Source organism: Thamnophis elegans, chromosome 7 (assembly GCF_009769535.1).
Source record: "Thamnophis elegans isolate rThaEle1 chromosome 7, rThaEle1.pri, whole genome shotgun sequence".
NCBI lineage: Eukaryota > Metazoa > Chordata > Lepidosauria > Squamata > Colubridae > Thamnophis > Thamnophis elegans.
In genome coordinates, this window is record NC_045547.1 from 63,244,338 (window position 1) to 63,264,636 (window position 20,299).

At 35.8% G+C, this 20,299-nt stretch overlaps 1 protein-coding gene across 1 annotated transcript in view; it reads right to left on the reverse strand.

Moving 5' to 3' along the window:
- Positions 1-275: 275 nt before the first annotated feature.
- Positions 276-20,299, reverse strand: part of GRM8 (glutamate metabotropic receptor 8) — a 497,152-nt gene continuing 477,128 nt past the window's right edge. The window contains exon 9 of the mRNA XM_032221399.1: positions 276-572. Within this exon, the coding sequence (XP_032077290.1) occupies positions 276-572 (297 nt within the window). The remainder of the gene's footprint in view (positions 573-20,299) is intronic.

Here is a 20,299-nt window from a genome sequence, read left to right on the forward strand (position 1 = left end):
TATTGGTTGCTAAATGAAGTGGTTGCTAAACAGGGACTACTTATTTAATTAATTAATGCAATACTGAAATCTTAAGCCTACCACACTACTCAAAGCTAAATTATGTAAGAAATAATGTGCACTTATTAAATAGATCAGCTCATAGACACATTTGTTTTGTTCAAACTTTCTTAAACAAAATGGCCACATGAATTTTGACACATGTCTGGTTCATGCATGGCAAGCCAAGATAGAAAAATATTAATTTATGAAACATTCCTGTGAACGTACATCTATTAGGAAGTGCTGCCACTCTTGACCATGGTTAAGTCTACTGATGACTTACTGTTGGTTTCAAGACTTTCACAAAGTTCCGTTTTGACCTCGCCATTTGGCCTGTCGTTTCCCTTTTGGATCAGCTTGCTTTGCATTGTGGCTGCAGTGACAACAGCCTTGAAACTCCTCTTCCTTTTTTGCACATTTTGTTCTGGATGAAAAATGATAATATAAACCTTGGGAATGTAGAGCATGCCCAAAGAGACAGAAGCACTTAAACTTAAGGACACTGTAAGAGTTGTTGTCTGGATGTACATCTAGGAAAAATTAAAAAAAGAATAGGATAAGTTAAGCTTGTGAAAAAAAATCATAAAAAATATTCTTTTCTAAATATACCAGATAGCTTTAAAATCTTTTGTATCTTAATATAAATTATCTATTGTATTTTAATAGAAACACAGGACTTTTAATCTGGGACAGACAGGCAGTTAGTTGGTCCTCAATATAGGATCATAATTGGAACCACAACTTTTGTCACAAAGCAATAGAAGCATTATGAGTTGTGCTTGATTTTACATTTTTGTCACGGTCATTGAATAAATTACTATATTTTTCGGAGTATAAGACGCACCTTTTTCCTTCAGAAAAGAGGCTGAAAATCTGGGTGCATCTTATACATTGAATACAGCAAATTTGCCTCCTGAAACCCCACCTCCTTCACCAAAATGGCTGTGCATAGCCTCTAGGAAGCTAGAGGCTCCTGGGGGCTGGGAAGGGCAGAAATGAGCAAAAAATGGCCCATTTTTGCTCAATTTTACTCCCCCCCCAGCCCCCAGGAGCACTCTACAAGCCTCCTAAAGGGTATTCATGCCCTTTTCTGAAAAAAAAAACAGGCCTGTTTTCGCGAAAAAATGGGCCGTTTTGGGGAGGTTTGCAGAGTGTAAAAACTTTTTTTTAATTTGCCTGTTCAAAACCTTGGTGCGTCTTATGCTCCTGTGCGTCTTATACTCCAAAAAATACAGTACATAGTCATTAAGGGAACCCAGGTTTTTCCCATTTACTTTGCTTGTTGTAAGCCCCCTGGGAGGATTGGAAATGGTGACCTCAGGATGCTGAAACCATCGCAAATACATGCCAATACAGATTTTGATCACATAACCAGGGGATGCTGCAATGTTTGCTTTTAGTACAAAGGACCAGTTGTAAATTACCACGTTTTTCATTCCATAGGACATACTTTTCCCCCAAAAAAGTGGGTACAAATGTTTGTGCATCTTATGGAGCGAATATCTGGCTGGGCTGCGGTAGCGGGGTCCTTTTACAGCGCTGAACCCCACCAGAATACAGGAGTCAATAGTCAGAGCTGGCACATGAGGGACACCTATCTGTGGTCCTCTCAGGCTCCGCCTCCTGCCCTCACTACACTGCTGCTCCATATTCGGTGCTCCATATTCACAGTGAGACGGCGCTCCATATTCATATATTTTTTCTTTGTTTCCAACTTGAAATCTAGGTGCATCTTATGATCCAGTGCATCTTATGGAGCAAACAATATGGTACTTTTTTCAGGAGTGTTATAACTTCAAATGATTGTTAATCCAATGGTCGTAAGTCAAGGAACTGCCTATATAAGAAAGAGTCAAGTAGGAGTTAATATGATTAATATGATCTGCTAAAACCAGAAAGTCCCAGGTTCAAATTTTTATAAAATACCTTGGCTGAGCTATTTCTTTCAATGTTTCTATATGCTATTGTGAATATGCAAAAATAAAGAGGACAAATATCAGATAAGAAGGCCATCTTAAACTTTTGGAAGAAACAGGTTTCTTATGTACAATGATAAATTGTAAGAATAAGTAAATATATAATTTTCACTTTTATAAGTAATAAACATTACTATACATTATACTTCATGCTTTCTTTTGATATATAGTAATAAAGTCACAGTATTTCCTCAAAGTGCAGAAATAGAAGGAAGCAGTGGCATTTATTCACAAATACCAATACGGTGTTTTATTCCTCTTTGAGGTAAATTGTTCCTTCCTAATAAGTGCATGAAAGAATATTAATATACTTAGGAACAATAAATGTAAAATAACTACATTTTCATATTCAAGTTGATTAACATGTCTGACAATATGGTTGGTTTGGTGTAATCTATTCACTAAACTGAATTTTTCAGGGCAATCTGCCACAATTAGATGTTACATCCAATGTACCATTAGATTAAAGCAATGCTTTGGTGCAGTGTGTTCAATATTTAGTTTGAAAAATGGCAGGAGTTATTCTCTGAATTCTGGAACTACCAGAAAATGAATATCTCCACACTGGAATCAAGGCTATCATTTTCAAACAACATTTCTAATAGAGATATTGTAGCAGACATTTTCAGAAACTATCAGCATTACAAATTGGAAGTAAGAATAGGTTTCTGTGAGAAAACAATTTGGAATAAATCTTGTTTATAGCCGAGAAGTGAATTTCTCCTCACAATGTATTGCCTTCACCTACTCTGAGAAATGGCAACTCTTTTGCTGACAGCAGATGTTTCTTTCTGTACCTGCAGAAGGAAATAATCATTAGTCCTGCCTTGATTTGAAATGTTGCATCTACTTACTTGTGGGTGGGTGTTGTAAGATTGAGAAAGCAGCATTCTTGAATAGGAATTATTCCATAGCCATAAATTCCATCCATCACCAAGTTTCTCATCCTAAATACCATCTCATACAACTATTACTAAACCAAAGCTTTACATCATGGATTATTGACAAATAAACATTAAGCCATTTTAACTACAGCCCAGTTTTGTAATGTTTTTCAGGCAAGACATGATAAAATGCTTTCTGATAGCTAGGAATAACTTGACAGGTTTTCTTTCCAATTTTGTATGCCCATGATTGAATTGTTGAGAACAGTTTTATGTCTTTATGGATAAAAATTTCTGATGTTCATTTTCTCTGCTATTCTTATGGCATAACTCATATTTTCACATTAACCAAACTTACGTTATCAAATATTTTCAGTATTGATGCTCTCAAAATCAGGTCTTTATGACACTAGTAATGTTTTATAAATTAGATTGTAACCAAGAACATAAGTTGACAAATAGGAATTCATCTAGCAGCACATTATTAATAATCCTATTTGGAAATATATACCTGTGGATGTTCAAATTGAATAATAGGGTTAATTGAATATGGATTTCCATATCCCTTTAGGGGCAAAAATATTTCTGCACACCCATAGAAATCTTTATATCATCCAAGTTCATTTGGTGGTATCTGGTTCAAATTTTCTTGACTCAGTTTGAAATGTCAGTTCAACCAAGATAATTAATTTACCAGTATTTGCTTTTAAATAAATATACTTCCACAGCCCAACTTTCAATAAAATAAATTTAATAGCAATAGCAATAGCAGTTAGACTTATATACCGCTTCATAGGGCTTTCAGCCCTCTCTAAGCAGTTTACAGAGTCAGCATATCGCCCCCACAGTCTGGATCCTCATTTAAAATTTATATTGTTCCATTTTCTTCTATTTTTTTAAATTTAATTTACTTTTCTAATTAACTGTTTTTAAATAAATCCCAACACTTAAGCAAATGAACTAAAAAAGCACTAGTTGGTGAAATTCACAGCTAATTTTGTTACTGGACATAATTATTGTATTATCCTGGATTTTACTAATCTTTTTTTTAGGTTGGAAGAGGATATTCTTTAGATATTAGTATCTATGTGTGTATTCATATCTCGTTATGATATCTTTGCTATCTAAAAAAACAAGCAGAAATAAAAAAATGCTTCCCAATCTTCCAGATTATCTGGTAGCACCCCTAATGTTTTTTCAATATCTACTGGTATATCTAATCTTTTAGTTGCTCCACTGCTATTTCTTTACCAGAAATCAATTTAGAAGATTCTCCAAGTTGACAATTTTCTACTCAGATATCATCCATAATTAAGGAATTTGCATTATTTCCCCCAGTTTGCATCATTTGCATAATGTTAATTGTGTGAATACATCATGATGCAAATTATGTAGTTGATGCAAAGAATGTACTTAATGTAATACACATAGTAATGGGCATACCCTCCTCCAAATGGTTAATTAAATTGAATGTTCGTTGTGTTTTATATGCATGCTAGGAAAAAAAATAGTCTCTGATATTATTTCTCAATTTAACACCAATTTAACACCAAGCAATTAGTAATGATTTTTTAATTGGGAACAATAGTTCTGTTGTGTGCACATTAACATTATTAGCACACATGTGTCCAATAACATGAATTAATTGTATTATCATTGCAGATTTAAAGCCAAGAATACTTTTGTACCCAATGGACACTGTCAGTTAATCTAGTCTGCAGATGCATGTACTGAATGCTAATTAAAAGCTGTCCACAGAGTAAATCAACTAAGACATTTGGCAGATGTGCTGCCATTCAAGATAAATTCAGATGGATTGGCAGATCCTCAAATACTGTAGAGTGCATTGAAATACACAGAAACTGTCCTATGGAAAATTTAGCATTCACTAAGTCATTCTGGCAGGCTGCCAGGCTTTAAATTGTTAGGTTTATTATGTGTAAATGCACCTATTGGTGTGTCTTGCACACACATACATCTGAATTATAATAACAAAATAATGCTAAATTTGATTTTTCTGTTTCCAAAATTTCAGTAACATTTTATGCATTGTAACCAGAAGGTGGTTGGCTGGATTTAAGCACAATTACTCAAATGAAAGTGTACAATTTATAGAGCTACATTTTTGGAAAACTAGTCAATTTAGAACAGGTATTCACCTTTGATATTCATCATATTTGCTGGTTTGGAAATTAATGTATTTCTTTAATAATGATGGCATTTGAAGAATGAAAACCCCATACCCTGAGATGAAATTCTGGAAAAAAGGACAATGGCTACTAACTGCAAATTCTTTCAAAGAAGTCATTCTTTGATTTTTCAGTTATTAACATACTGTAATACAACTGTGGATTTAATAGTGTGCATTTTTTAAATATTTGATATAAAGTTGGAATTCAAACAGTTGATAGAGCAACACATTAAATGAAATGCAGTGTTCTAATACAGTAGTTTTTGTTGAGCATCTTCAAGGCATAATTAAGTAGATTTCTTGTGCAAAATGATGGAAGTTTAAGTAACATCTGGTTACCCCAAAGGCTGGCAAAGTTGTATAAATACAATCAATATGCTGCAAAAATGGGACTGGCATTATATACAATAAAATAGTTTAAATAAAAAATGGCTTATTCCAGCCTTTCAGATTTTTTTTTATATTCTCCTGAAGATCTTGCCCAATTGCCATTTATTGTTAAATATTGATAAAATCCCTTATTCCACCAAAATTCAATAGGTAGGGAGAGAGGGGAAAGCACAGAACTAAGAGGGAAGCAGTCCTGATGCTTAAATATGATCCTTACCCTTAGACTGATTTCCAATATATTGGAAATATGTAAAAACTATTCAGTGTTTTTAAAAGTTGCTATCTTGAAAGTATTCTGTTGGAGTGTTGAAATCCCAGTAAGGGTATGGCTAGCTGATGAGAGCTAAATAGCTTGAAATAGATCTATACTAGTCTCCCTTTATTTATTTATCAGCACAAATAAAAATAAAAAAAATAAAAAAACACAAATATATATATATATATATATATATATATATATATATATATATATATATATATATATATATATATATATATATATATAACAAATGTAACAAAAAGGCAACAGTAACAAAATATTGGGTTTCTGTCTCGATGGCCTCTTGTGACGAGCCGAATGACAGAGAGTGGAAGCAGTGACCTTCCTCCCATATTTGGGCTTACCAGGGGTTGTGACTTTAAATATATACCTTTCACCCTGGCCTCGCTGATAAGGAGACAAGCTCTGTAGCTCAGTGGTTAACACATCTGCCTAAGAGGCAATACAGCACAGGCTCGATTCTCAGTAAGGGTATGGCTAGCTGATGAGAGCTAAATAGCTTGAAATAGATCTATACTAGACTCCCTTTATTTATTTATCAGCACAAAATATAACATACATACACACACACACACATTATATATAATATATATATATATATATATATATATATATATATATATATATATATATATATATATATATATATATTAAAATAGCATTGTCACACATAACATTCCTTTTTATCTGAATAGAAATGGAATAAAATTTACAAAATTGTGGCAGAATTCTGGTTTCAACGAACAATGCCTTCTTCTGACCTCTGCATGGGAGGATTTTTGGAGCTTAGGAGTACAATCTTGTTTATAGATTCATGGTTCAATGTGTTGGGTTGTATGAAAAGGATGAGAGACATACTGGTCAAGATTTTAGAGTCACTTTTTTATTTTGACAGCATTTCCTGGCCACCACAAAAGGTTATCTATGCCTAAAGGAATTTATCAGAAGACAAGGTGAGGAAGTTGCTTGGTTTCACAATTCTCAACTCCTACAAGTGACCCAGTTTGGTGTAATGGTTAAAACACCAAGCTAAAAACCAGGTACTATGAGTTCTAGTCATTCCTTATGACTCCTAAACACAATTTTACACCACAAACAGATTAATATGACTAATTTCTTCCGGGGAGTGGCCTGTCGCCGGTCGGCAGCTTAACAGAGCTGCCCCCAGAATTCAGGATCGTTATCTACTCAATATCAAGAAGATAACTCTTTTTTCAGACAAGAAAAAAGCAGTGAGGAATCTCAGCTGGTAAGAATCTTCTTTGAAGTTCACAGTTTGTTTTTTTGTGAGCTGTGGACGGAGGGGGAGGATCAACCCAAAGCTGAGTCATTCAACTCCGACCTGAACTTCGCAGCGGTTATTCACAGCACTAGACAGGACCCCCTCCCCCTCAGGACAATCTTTAGAAAAGAGACTATTAAAAATTAATACGAGCAAAGACCAACTTGTGAACTTTAAAACCTTTCTCTATCTGAAATACCAGCTTCAATGTTATAAAAACCTCTTTTGTTTAATTGTCTTCAAAATGGCGTTTACAGCTTCTGCATTTGTTATCTCCGGCTTCCTGCTACAGAATTAAAGAAATAATCTCTTATAATTTAATTAGAGCTACTCCCTTAAAGCTTTCAAGACTCTTTGTTGATTCAGAGACATTCCAAACATTCCAAACGGACTTTCTCTTTTGAAATCCTCCGTAAGACCCCTTGAAAAAAAAAAAAAAAAGAAGGAAAAAAAGGAGGGGGGAGGAATTTCTTTTTCTCCACATAGCACAGTGGATTAGTAATTTAGAATAAACAATTAAAACCAAAATATAATGGCATCCAAATCAACCTCTGTTAAATTACCTCCGAAAACGTCTCCCATACCTGGTACAAAGTTGCAGCCCCCACCATCTATGCCCCCTAGTGGAGATGTACTAACAAAAGAATTTTTTCTGGAAATGTTCAAAGAATCCAGAGAACAGAACTTAGAAATGTTTAAAGAATTCAGAAAACAGAATCTAGAAATGATTAAAGATTTCAAAGATGAAATAAGGAATGAGATGGAAGTTCTATATGACAAATTCGATACCAGGGTCACTAAAATGAATGATAATATGATGGGAATTGTAAATGTGATAACAGAATATATTTCTGGAATGGAAGATAATTTAGAAACTCTCAATGAAGCTAAAACTAACCTGATATCCAAAACTGAAGTGGTGGAACAAAAAATTGATAATGCTGAAAAACAAATTATTATGATACAGTATAAGCAGATGGAGCTGGCATTAAGAGTGAGGGGGCTGCGTGAAGAAAAGCAGGAGAACTTAAAGCAAATGTTTTCTGAAGCTTTTGACCGTCTGGTGGGAAAACCGGGATCCAATTTTGATTGGCAGATTGACAGGATTTTTCGTGTTAACTCATGGGCGGCAAAACAAAGGCAACTTCCCCGAGACGTGGTAATATACTTTGTTACAAGAGAATTTAGAAATATGATACTACAAGAGTCCTACAATACTAAGCTTCAAATTGGTGGACAGGACCTGATTGTTTTGAAAGAAATACCGCCTCAGATGCTAAGAGCCAGAAGAGATTATGCTTTTCTGGTGGAAGAGCTCAGAAGGCGTCAGATACAGTACAGATGGGATGCCCCATTCGGTATTATAGTTACAATGGACAAACAAAGATATCGTCTCAGCTCTGTATGGAAAGCTCGTGATTTCTATCATAAGATTCTGAAGATGGGATACCCTGAACCTTCGGGATATGGTGAAAAACCACGAGACGAACAAGATAAACAGCAAACCACACAACCATTAGATAAAATGTATCATCTCCCTCTTCCGGAAGGGCAAGGAGTCAAGGAAAAAAGATCCAACCGTAAGACCACCAGACAAACGGATAAACAAGCTACTACGCAACAATCTCAACAATCATTGGCCACTGACCAAGGAGCTACTGCAACAAGCTCAGAAGCTGTGGGAGGAGCTAAACCAAAGGTGAGACAGGCCTTGCGGGAGGCTCTAAAAAAGCTTCAGGCAACCAAAAATGACAACTAAGATTTTGACATGGAATGTTAACGGACTGAACTCTCCACAGAAAAGAAAGAAAATATTTCATTATCTTAAACAGTTTAAGAATGACATAATTTGCTTGCAAGAAACTCATATCAAATCAACTGATCAAAAATATTTGTTTAACCCCAAACTGGGCCAACATTTTGCGACCTCAGCCATGTAAAAGAAAAATGGCATAGTAGTATATTTAAGAAAAGACATTAAAGCTGAGCTAATTGAAGTAGATCCCTTTGGAAGATATATTGCATTAGATTTAATCTTAGAAGGGAAAAAGACGTTACTTTTGGGAATTTATGCTCCTAATCAACAACAAGATGGATTTTATAGAAATCTCCATGCTAAATTAGTACAGTGGGACTTTGAGTCTTGTATATTATTGGGTGACTGGAATGGCGTGATCGACACCAAAAGAGATAAGAAGACAGCTCGCCCGAACACCAAATTTCGAGCTAAGTTACCCAAACCCTTTTTTGACATGCTGGACGACTTTGAATTGCGAGACGCTTGGCGCGAGAGGCATGCAGAAGAATATGATTTTACCTTTTTTTCCAATAGACATCAATCTCTTTCAAGGATTGATTTTATACTAATTACAAATGATTTACTTTGTAGGGTGAAGAAGACAAAGATTATGGCGAGAGTTCTTTCAGACCATAATCCAGTCTGGATGGAATTGGGAAGGGTAGCCCAGGCAAGAAGGTCCTGGAGGTTGAATGAAAACTTATTTAGATATGAAAAGTATGTTAATGATTGTAAAAAATTGCTATCGGAATATTTTGTTTTCAATATGAACAAGGGTACATCTTTGGAATATGTATGGGATGCAAGCAAAGCATATATGAGAGGAGTATTAATGAATATAAATAAAATACATAGACACAAACAAGGGCAAAAACGAAAAGAATTGGAAGAGGAAATTAAAGGGAAAGAGTCAGAATTAACATTGAATCCAGGAGATACAAAGATTAGGGAAACAATTGCTATATTAAAATCTCAGTTTGATATGCTGATCTCTGACCAGGTAGCTACTAGTTTATTATATGCTAAACATAATACTTTCTGCAATGCAAATAAACCTGGTAGGTGGTTGGCTTATCAGATTAGAAAAAAAAGGAAAGCTCGAAATGTATCCAAATTGTGTTACAGAGGGAAGGAAGTGTTTCAACAGGAAGAGATTCAAAAGGTATTTCGGGAATTTTTTACAGAGTTGTATAAAGGGGATAAAATTAAGGACGGAGATATAGACAAATACCTAGACAAAGAGAAAATCCCCCTAGTCAGAGAAGAACATAGGCATAAGCTGAATCAACCTATAACCTCTGGGGAAATTTTGCAGGCAATTAAACAATTAAAGTTAGGGAAAGCACCAGGCACAGATGGTTTAACAGCTGTTTATTATAAATATCTACAGTTAGAAATGGTAGAACCCCTCAGAGAACTATTCAATAAAATTCAATCGGGAGGGAAAGTGCCTCCTTCGTGGAAGACTGCGTTCATATCTTTGATACCCAAAGAAGATCAAGACCTTACCCAACCAAAAAATTACAGACCTATTTCATTACTCAATGTAGATTATAAAATTTTTACTAAAATATTAGCAAATAGGCTAATGGGGGTAATTCAGCAACTGATACATACCGATCAAACTGGTTTTATACAGGGCAGACAGATGAAGGACAACGTTAGATTAATTATCAACGCTTTAGAATACCTGGGAAAGAACAATCAAATCCCGGCCGCATTCATATTTTTGGATGCGGAGAAAGCCTTTGATCGAGTTAATTGGCAATTCCTGCTGAAGACATTGCAAAAAATGCAGATAGGAGATGGCTTTTTACGGTCAATTGGTGCAATATATCAGCAGCAAACAGCCCAGATCATTGTCAATGGAAGTCTGACAGACTCCTTTCAAATTGAAAAAGGTACAAGACAGGGCTGTCCTCTGTCCCCATTATTGTTTATTATAACTTTGGAAATACTGTTGAATAAGATACGGGGCCTGGGCGGTCTAAAAGGGATCAAAATTAGACAGCAAGAATATAGAGTTCGTGCATTTGCGGATGATCTGGTTATAATATTGGAACAACCGCAGGAAACTAGTAGGGTATTATTGAATACGATCAATCAATATGGTCAAGTCTCGGGATTTAAAATAAATCTAGGAAAAACCAAAATAATAGCTATAAATATGACTATCAAACAGAAGGAAGAACTGGGGGCGATGCTAAGATGTGAGGTAGTTAAAAAAGTTAAATATCTTGGAGTTAATATTTTAATCTCAAATGGGAAATTATACAAGTATAATTATGAATCACTTTGGCATAGTACACAGTTGGAGTTGAAAAGGTGGGAAAAACTGCATTTGTCCTTGCTGGGTAGAATAGCGGCAGTAAAAATGAACATTTTACCAAAATTTTTATTTCTTTTTCAAATGTTACCAATACTTAAAAGAGATGCGAATCTTTTAGAATGGCAGAAGGGTATCAACAAATTTGTGTGGGCAGGAAAGAAGCCGAGGGTAAAGATGAAAATAATGCAAGATGCACGTGAAAGAGGAGGATTGAAATTACCTAACTTAAAATTATACTATGACGCAGTGGCACTATCTGTAATTAGTGATTGGATTCATCTAACTAATGACAGAATTTTGAATATCGAGGGATATGACTTGTTATATGGTTGGCATGCTTACCTGTTATTTAACAAAAAAACGGATAAGAAATTTAAAAATCACATCTTAAGAAATGCTTTATTGCGGGTTTGGAAAAAATATCAACATAAATTAAATGATAAAGTGCCCATGTGGGCAATTCCTAGACATGCAATTGAAAATATGAATGTAGAACAAAAACACGATAGAACCACCTATAGACAACTTCTTATCTCAGAAAGAGGGGTGATGGAACTAAAATCTTTAGAGGTACTTAAAGAAGAGAAGGTAGTTCAAACGTGGTTTCAGTATGGTCAACTACAGGCTAGGTGGAAAACAGATCAAAAAATTGGCTTTGTAAAAGTTGAGGATAATTTGTTTAAACAAATAAGAGATCAAAGCTCAATGCATATAAAGAGGATATATAATGTATTAGTACAGATGGATTCTGAAACGGAACTGATTAAGGATTGTATGATAAAATGGGCTCAGAATATCGAGGAACCAATAATGCTTGAAACATGGGAAAGAATCTGGGTAAGAAATGTGAAATTTACACAAGCACAAAACTTGAGAGAAAATTTTTATAAGATGTTTTATAGATGGCACCTAGATCCTAAAAAGCTTGCCTCTATGTATCCAAATGTTCAACCTAAATGTTGGAGATGTGGTTCTTGTGATGCTACATATTTTCATATATGGTGGACATGTCGTAATGTCAAGGCATTTTGGATAAAAATATGGTGGATCCTGCAAAACATCTTTAAAAGAAGGATAAAATTTACCCCCCAGTTGTTTTTACTGGGTATATGTATTGATTTTACAGCAGCAGAGACTAATTTGGTTTTGTATTTAATAACGGCAGCAAGACTCCTGGTGGCGCAGTATTGGAAGAAGAAAGATCTACCTACAATTCAAGAATGGACTTTGAAAGTTATGAACTTAGCCGAAATGGCCAAAATCTCAGCATATCTCAAAGAACATTCAAACGAGAGATATAAGCGAGACTGGAAAAAATGGATTGATTACATAAAAAGTAAATATGGGACTAAGAAACTCCAGATAGCTTATGCTTAGTATCAGTAATAATTTAAATTGTTTAAAATTTGGGTAACAGTAAGAAGCTGAGTTCAATGTAGAGATATTTTAGACTGTGATTGTTCAAAAGTTATACCACGTATGGTCTTTGGGAAGTCGGGGGGAGGGAAGGGAGGTGGGGATTTAGGGGGAGGGGGGAGGGGGGAAATAAATTCCATGATTGTATTTGTATACTGTGGCTTTTCAATGTTAGTGCGAAAATAGAACAAACCGAATATACTGGAAGGTAATAAATACCGAAGGAAAGAGTTGAGTGAAAGAAGAAGGAGGGTGGAGAGGGTGAGAGAGAGGAGGAGGAGAAGGGAGGGAGGGAATGGAGAGGGAGTGATAGGGTTAAGGTTAGAAAGAAGGGGAGGGGAAGTAGGCGTAGAGGGGTGTGTGAGAAGGAAGAATGAAAGTTGGAGGGGGTTGAAAGAGGGTGTATGGCAGGCCAAGGTGGTATACTGGGTTTGTATTGTAGAGGGCATTTTTTATATAAGTGAGGGCCGTGTTTATTATTCAATGTTATATGCCCTGATTAAGCACAGTGAATATGTGATTGTATAGAATGAAAACATAATAAAATATATAAAGGAAAAAAAAATATGACTAATTTCACTGATGACAGTGTAGTATCCATATGCCATGATATAAGATCATACATCAGACTAATGTATATGTTGCACAGAACATGATGTACATATGATTAGTTCCCCCCCCCCCTTAACTACTTGTATAAGGATTATTCTTTATATTCTTCATGTTGTTTTGTATTCTTGTATGGACTGCACTGGTAGAAGCTAAACCAATGTCATTGTATACATGATGTACAATGACAATAAAGGCTTTGAACATTGAGCTAGTCCCCCTCTCTCAATCGTAGGAAGAAGAGTTAACCAACTCCAAAAACTCTTGTCAAGAAAACATGTAGGAACTAAAAGATAGTCAACACTGACTTGAAGGCACACACACAAAACAACCCTTTTACAATGTAGTATCATCCTCCAACATTTTTTTTCTGGACAGTTTCATACATACTGAAACAAGCTAAACTGCAACCACCTATCTTTTTATTTTCTAAGAATGTTTATGGAATGTTTATGGTATTAGGGATGAATGTATTGTTTTGCAACACCAATTTTCTACTTATTTCTATGTTAGCTGAAAAAAAGAGAAATGGCTATAGTCATTCTCCCTATTTTTATCTAAATATATCAATTTATTTAAATTTCTTCTATTGATTTATGAAAAAAATGTGTAAAATACATTCCACACTTTTTTTTATAAAGGTGATCGATTTCACTTTAAATATTTGATGCCAACAGATATGCATCTAATAAATACAAACAAAAGACTTATAAATTTCCACTCCTCAATAATTTTTCCTGTTCAGGAAGAGATAACTTTAATCTGCCCTTGATTCTTTGAGTTTCCCTATTATACAATTTGTCATGACATTCTACAAATAGAACTTCTCTGTCACATTTAATCTATCAAAAATGTTTCAATTGCTAAGTCTTGCCTTAGTCTATGGGCAGGCAAATCCATTGATGGGTCAGGGCTGCCTCTTAAATCAGGTTGCAGCCAATTGTCTTTAATTAAGAGTGTTACTTCCTTGTTTACAAGGAGCCTCTCTGAATAGCTTTGCTCTGCTCTCCACTCTAATCTCCAAGTCTTAGGGCTTGGAGATTCAATGTCTTAATTTCACTGTTACAGCTATTTCAATGGCACCAATATTTGGTCAGCCTAGATCAGGGGATGTCAAACTCACGTCGTCATATCATCGCCATATGAAGTATGGTGAGTTTTTTCCCATTACTAAACTGGGGGTGGGGATGGCCAGCGCATGATGCATCCAGCCCCCAGGCCATGATTTTGATACCCCTGGCCTAGTTTATTCCTGACTTGTGTTTCCTGAGGCTGATATTCCAGTGGTTCAGCTGGAACAACTTCTTCAATGTCACTGTCGGAGTCGGGGTCCTGGATGTGACAAATCTTGCTGTTGGCTGACCTCTTCACAATTAGGCTAGTCCCATAACAGGTTTATGATCTTCCCTCTTCCAACCAATTGACAGCAATCCCAGATTGATGACTTTATTTTTGGCTTGAAATGCAGCTTCCATATTTGAAATAAAAGAGAAAACAAGTAGCAACTCTTATCTTAGTACTGGCAACTGAACTGCCAATCTGTGCAAATTCAACACAGGTTTGGTTGTTCAATATATTCAGCAGTTATAAATGTGGTATGTTTATCTAAACATTATGATGAATTGTATTTTTCATGCATTCCTATTTTAGAGAAGGAAATTAAATGCTGTTCATGTGCAGATTTATATTTTTGACTGAATATATTTCTAAGGCTGCTGTGTAATTGGGTGGGTATGCTGACATGATACTAAATACATGGCAGTGCAATTGCTGTTCTAATGGGAATGATATGTCATTATAAATAATTAACAGTTATTAGATTGAGTACTTGCAGTTCTAAAGAAGCTTTGTAAAGAATTTTTTAAATCCCCAGAACAAATCTTGCGTTTAAAATTAGCCACTTTCTCGCTAACCCCAACAGGCAGGTTTTAATTCAGTTCCTTTCAGAAGACTGAACTGATTTAGAAGAACAATCTGATTTGGAGTTAAAAACCTACAAATAAACACCAAATTATACTCATCTTGTACACATCTATCAGGACCATTAAAGCACATGAGTCCATGTGGGCAAACCATTTGAAGTTTCCTGAACTGATTTGGTCACATTCGGTTCAATTTCTTGTATCCATTTTACACTCACAATCTGTCTAGATTGATTTGAACTGCTGAAAGTCCCAGGGAGATTTAGCACATCCAAATATTGTGCCTATCTAACTGACTTCAACAGTATAAAAATATTTTACACTACAGAAAAGTAGATTTCTACTGTGATTTTCCTTTAATAATAAACACAGGTGACAACATCGTTCTCAATTGTACATTCCACTTCAGACTTTGGGGGGAGCTCACATGGGGTGGCCCATCAAGACAACAAAAATGTAGACTGAAGACCAGCTTGCCAGATAATACAGGCTTGACCAGCCAAGTTCAAAATGCAGCAAGGATTCCATAGTTCAACCCTGAGCTACATATATTTTTCTTCTATTAGAATCATTCTGACATCTAGCAAAGATTCCCAACTCTTCTAGAACGTGATGGTATTCAAATATAATAGACAGGCCTATATGACCAGGCACTTTTTCAGTTCACAGACATGCCATTGCTTCCGGTGTGGGTTCCCAGTGGCTGAACCTGTAGTGGAATTGAGGCCTGGTTCGTAGAAACCGGCAGCAACCCAGGCCTGGCATGCCACCAAACCAGTTTCCTTGCTGCCGCTTGGGCGCCACCGTTTTGGGTTGTAGTGACTGCGGGTGCGCTGTTCACTGTAAATTATTCTGTTCATACCCACAGAACAATTTACATTGAACAGCACATATGCATGCTGCAGATGTCTGGCACACGAACGTTGTGCCTGGGTTGCGAACCAGCAGTAACGCCGGCAGCAACCCTCCCTTGCATTTCTTGCCTTTTTCTTGTCTTTTGGTCAGCCAGAAATACCAATAGAAATGAATAGACACAAATTACCAGCAAGGTTTGTTGTGACAAGACTTTGTCATATCAGATGCTGATAAACCCAAAAGAAAAGTAGGATTATTCATCCAGCAACATGAACATCTGACAGGCATTCTCAAAGAAAATCTTCTTCAGGACTTCTTTTGACTGGTAAGTGAGGGAAACTATTTTATCCAAAATCTTGCTGGTAGGAGACAGGCCTCATGAAGGTGGAGACTAAAGTCTGAGTTACCATATTCGGCTATTGGCTTCAACTAATCTTTTTTTCCTCCTTGGTTTTGCCCCATTAACTCTATGTGAAAGTTTTCAGTCTACATGGAAATAGGAACTACTGGACTTCTATTCAGCAAGGGATATGATTAAGCCAAAGAGCTCTTTAAAAAGCATGTAAAGATACAAAGCATCAATTGGATCTAGCCAGATCCCAACATTTACTACCAGGGAATCCAACAAGTACTCTGCCTTCCTATGGAATATTTAATTAAACTCAATTTACCTAATCTTCAGGGGCCGTTTACTCTGTACTTAAATTCCAAAAGCCTTTTACTCTGAGGAAAGTTGAGGGTAACCCTTCTGGTGACTGAAAAATGCTGAAATGGTACATCAATGGAGATGGAGGAAGGGATGGAAGGATGGACAGACAGACAGAAGTAGCAAGTTCAAGGAAAGAAAAGTAATAATTAGAACTTTTTGTCAGGATTTGGATCACAATACTGCTATTGGGAACAGTTAGAATCATAGAATGCAGTTTTAAAAACAATTACAGAAAATAGTAAGTATTGAGTCAATTCAAGAAGCATTTCTTCCTCTGCAAAGAAGTCAATGGACTGTAATGTGAGCCCATAGCAAATGGAACAGACCATCCCAGTCCAGATACAAGGGCCTGAGGACCAGAAACTTTAGATGTGGATTATAAAAAACATGCCCTGGGATCACTTTGCCTGTGACTAGATAATTAATAGACGGTGACATTATTGATTTCTGGCCGCCAGGAATGAATTGGTCCCTGTTTTGACATTGGAATAAGTAGGAAGTCCCAAAAACCCTCAATTAAACAGTTATGAGATAGGGTATTTTGGGTACCCATAAGCTATGGACACCTTGCTGGCAACATCCAAATTGTTTGTGTATTCTATTGAAGGAGAGGATCCCAACAAATAGCTATAAATGCTTTGTTGCAATTTCCATATTTGGCAAATAGCAATTTAGAAAGATAGCTGTAACTTGATAATTGCCCGTGATTGGTGCTGAAGTAATTGTCTAGCTCTTTGTCAAATTCAAAAAAGAACACTGAATGCTTATTGTTATGTAACTATATACATTTACCCAAACAATTATTAAAATGTGTTTCTGATTGAAAACAGAAAATAATGCACTGTAGTATAAAAGATTTTAAAACAATGGAATCAGGAAGTAATATATCTTTGAATTTTTAAAAGAATTTTAGTTGCTGATTTATGACTTTCACTTCTCAGCTGCATAGCAATATTTACTTATTCAGGAAGTTCTTGTTTAGCAACCACAAAGTTGTTATGCAAAGTATCTGCTCATAGAAACCGCAACTCTACTTATTACAACCTGCAAATGTTGTAAATGCAAGGATAGATGGTAAATTTACTTTTTCACTTGTATCTCACAAGAGAGATCTATTCACATGCACAGTATGTGTGACATAGATTTTCAGAAGTGTTGCTCCTATGGCTAATAATTCAAATTTAATATTGGTGACATGAAATCAGTGGCACTACAGAATGAGAAACACTGACTGTACTAATTTACTAATACCATATCATATTCTAGACTCCTATACTTAAAATGCTAGGCATAAAGCAAATGAGACAGTCACATTGTGGAGAATAAAATGTGTTCAACCTCTTATTGATAAATGGTAGCAAATGATGCTAACACTTACTTACAAATATTAAACCTGCAGGACCAGGTTTAACATTGGTTTTATTTATTTATGATTAATGAGAGAAAATGGAGATGAAGACTGCTATTAATAAGGATTTAGGGAAAGTATGCCTAGTATTCTGACTTAGGCTTCACAAGAGCATGAAGCAAACTCCTGGTCCTGACAAAAACCACTTTTATTAATTTACTGTGAATTCTGCTCATTCACATACAGCAAAGTCTTCCAAGGGAGGATTTATAGTCACAGATCTTATCTGGCTTGGAGAGCTGCCAGGCCGATATCTGCAAAATTTGGCAAGGAGTCTCGGATGAGTCACAAACCAATTAAGCAAACTAATTGTCTTCTGCAAACTCCACTCCCATTTCACTCCACTTTTATTTTGTCTGGGAGGGGGACGTTCATCCTCCTACTGTGACCTTACCCCCAAGTCAACCCCTGTTCTTTAGCTGTTCCATTTGTTTGGCAACTTGTGCATGCATGCACTAGGAACAGGCTCCAGCTGTTTGTCTGCCTCACTGATGTCTGACTCTGAAGACAGCTGATAAATGGCATATGGCTCTGGCCCTCTCCCTGCCTCCAACACAGAGCTCTCATCAAAGTCTTTCCCAGACTCCAGGACTGGCCCTTGTTCCTCCCCAACCTCCTCATTGTCTGAATCTGCTGCCAACTCCGTTGGTTGCTGGCAGGCCACAACACCTGGTAACAAAAATGGCATGATATATGCTTACATACTTTTTATTGTATGTATCTATGTATGTATGTATGTATGTATGTATGTATGTATGTATTTAATTTTCAAAACAGACACAACACAAAGAATCCTCCTTCTTTACATACTGTAGAAAGTGTTTCAGTTGGTTACAAAAGACTTTCGTGCATCTGTTCCAGTCATCAACCAGAATTCATATTAACTCAAGTATTTTAACTCAGATACATTTACACATATTACCATTATCATACCTCCATTTTCATTTGTCTATAATTGTTTAAACGTCCTTCATCATGAAATACATCAAGATTTAAACATAACCACATACTGGCATTTAATTTGCTATTTCTAATATCCTCCAATAACATTGAATCCTTATGGCCTATTCTAACTAAACATCCATAATATTTAGTAACAAGAATTTCTAATCCTCCTTTCTAAATCACTGTTTACAATTTACATCTACTTTCCTTACGTTGTACTCATGTATACATTATTATCTGTTCTGACCCCCCTTCTTCGCTCGTTAACAGACGACAGTCAGACAGACTTAAAAGGAAATAACGTTATCAGTCCTGGTTCACGCTGGCTGCAAGCCCAAAATAAACATAGATAAAGTCTCTATCAATAAGGGTTACACAGCAGAATGCAGAAACAAAACTCTTACACCACCAGGTTTTCAAGAAACAAAATCACTTATCTAAGTGTCTCACAAACTCAAACAGGAATGGAACTGAATTCTCCATAAATGAACAACGAACCACGAATAAACGATGAACGTTGACTTCTGCAACCAGGGCGTGGCACCATCAGTCCTTTTATCTCCAGAAGACCACACTAACGAGCCCCAGCTGCATTGTTATTCCTGCATCCCGACTCAACTCACAGCAAACCTCTGCTGAGTCACAACAATTATCATTATCCATCCTTTATTTGACTGTGTGCTTTATCATAACATTTTCCCTCAATAAACAAACTTAACTAAATTTAACTTAGTTTTTTTTATTAACCTTTATATATAACCCAAAAAATTTCTAATCTTCCTTTCATAGGTACCATTCAATATTCATATCTAATTATTACTTATCATAACTATACACATGTATACATTATTATCATTATCAATTATTTATTTAACTATATATATTGTCACTAAATTTCACTAAATTTCACTAGTTTTAGATTATACCCTTTCATCTATCAACCTGTATCTTTCCAGTAGCAAAACAATCTCATGTCTTCTGCCATTTGTGGTATCAGTCCTCTAATCATTCCCTTTTAATCAAATTTGTATGGACTCCTCTTTGCAACTCATTGCTTATTAAGTCTCTCATGTATCCGATGCCCTTCTTCAATTTCCTTAATCAGCTTATCTTTAATTGTCAGTGGTGTTTCCAACGATGTTGCTAACAAAATTTGTCTCTTTAAATTCATAAATTCTTTTATTTTTTCTTCTTCTTTATCTTGCCATCTGGGGTTGAGTTCTCCTTCATTTAATTCCTCTTTCTGTATTCCACTCTTTCCAT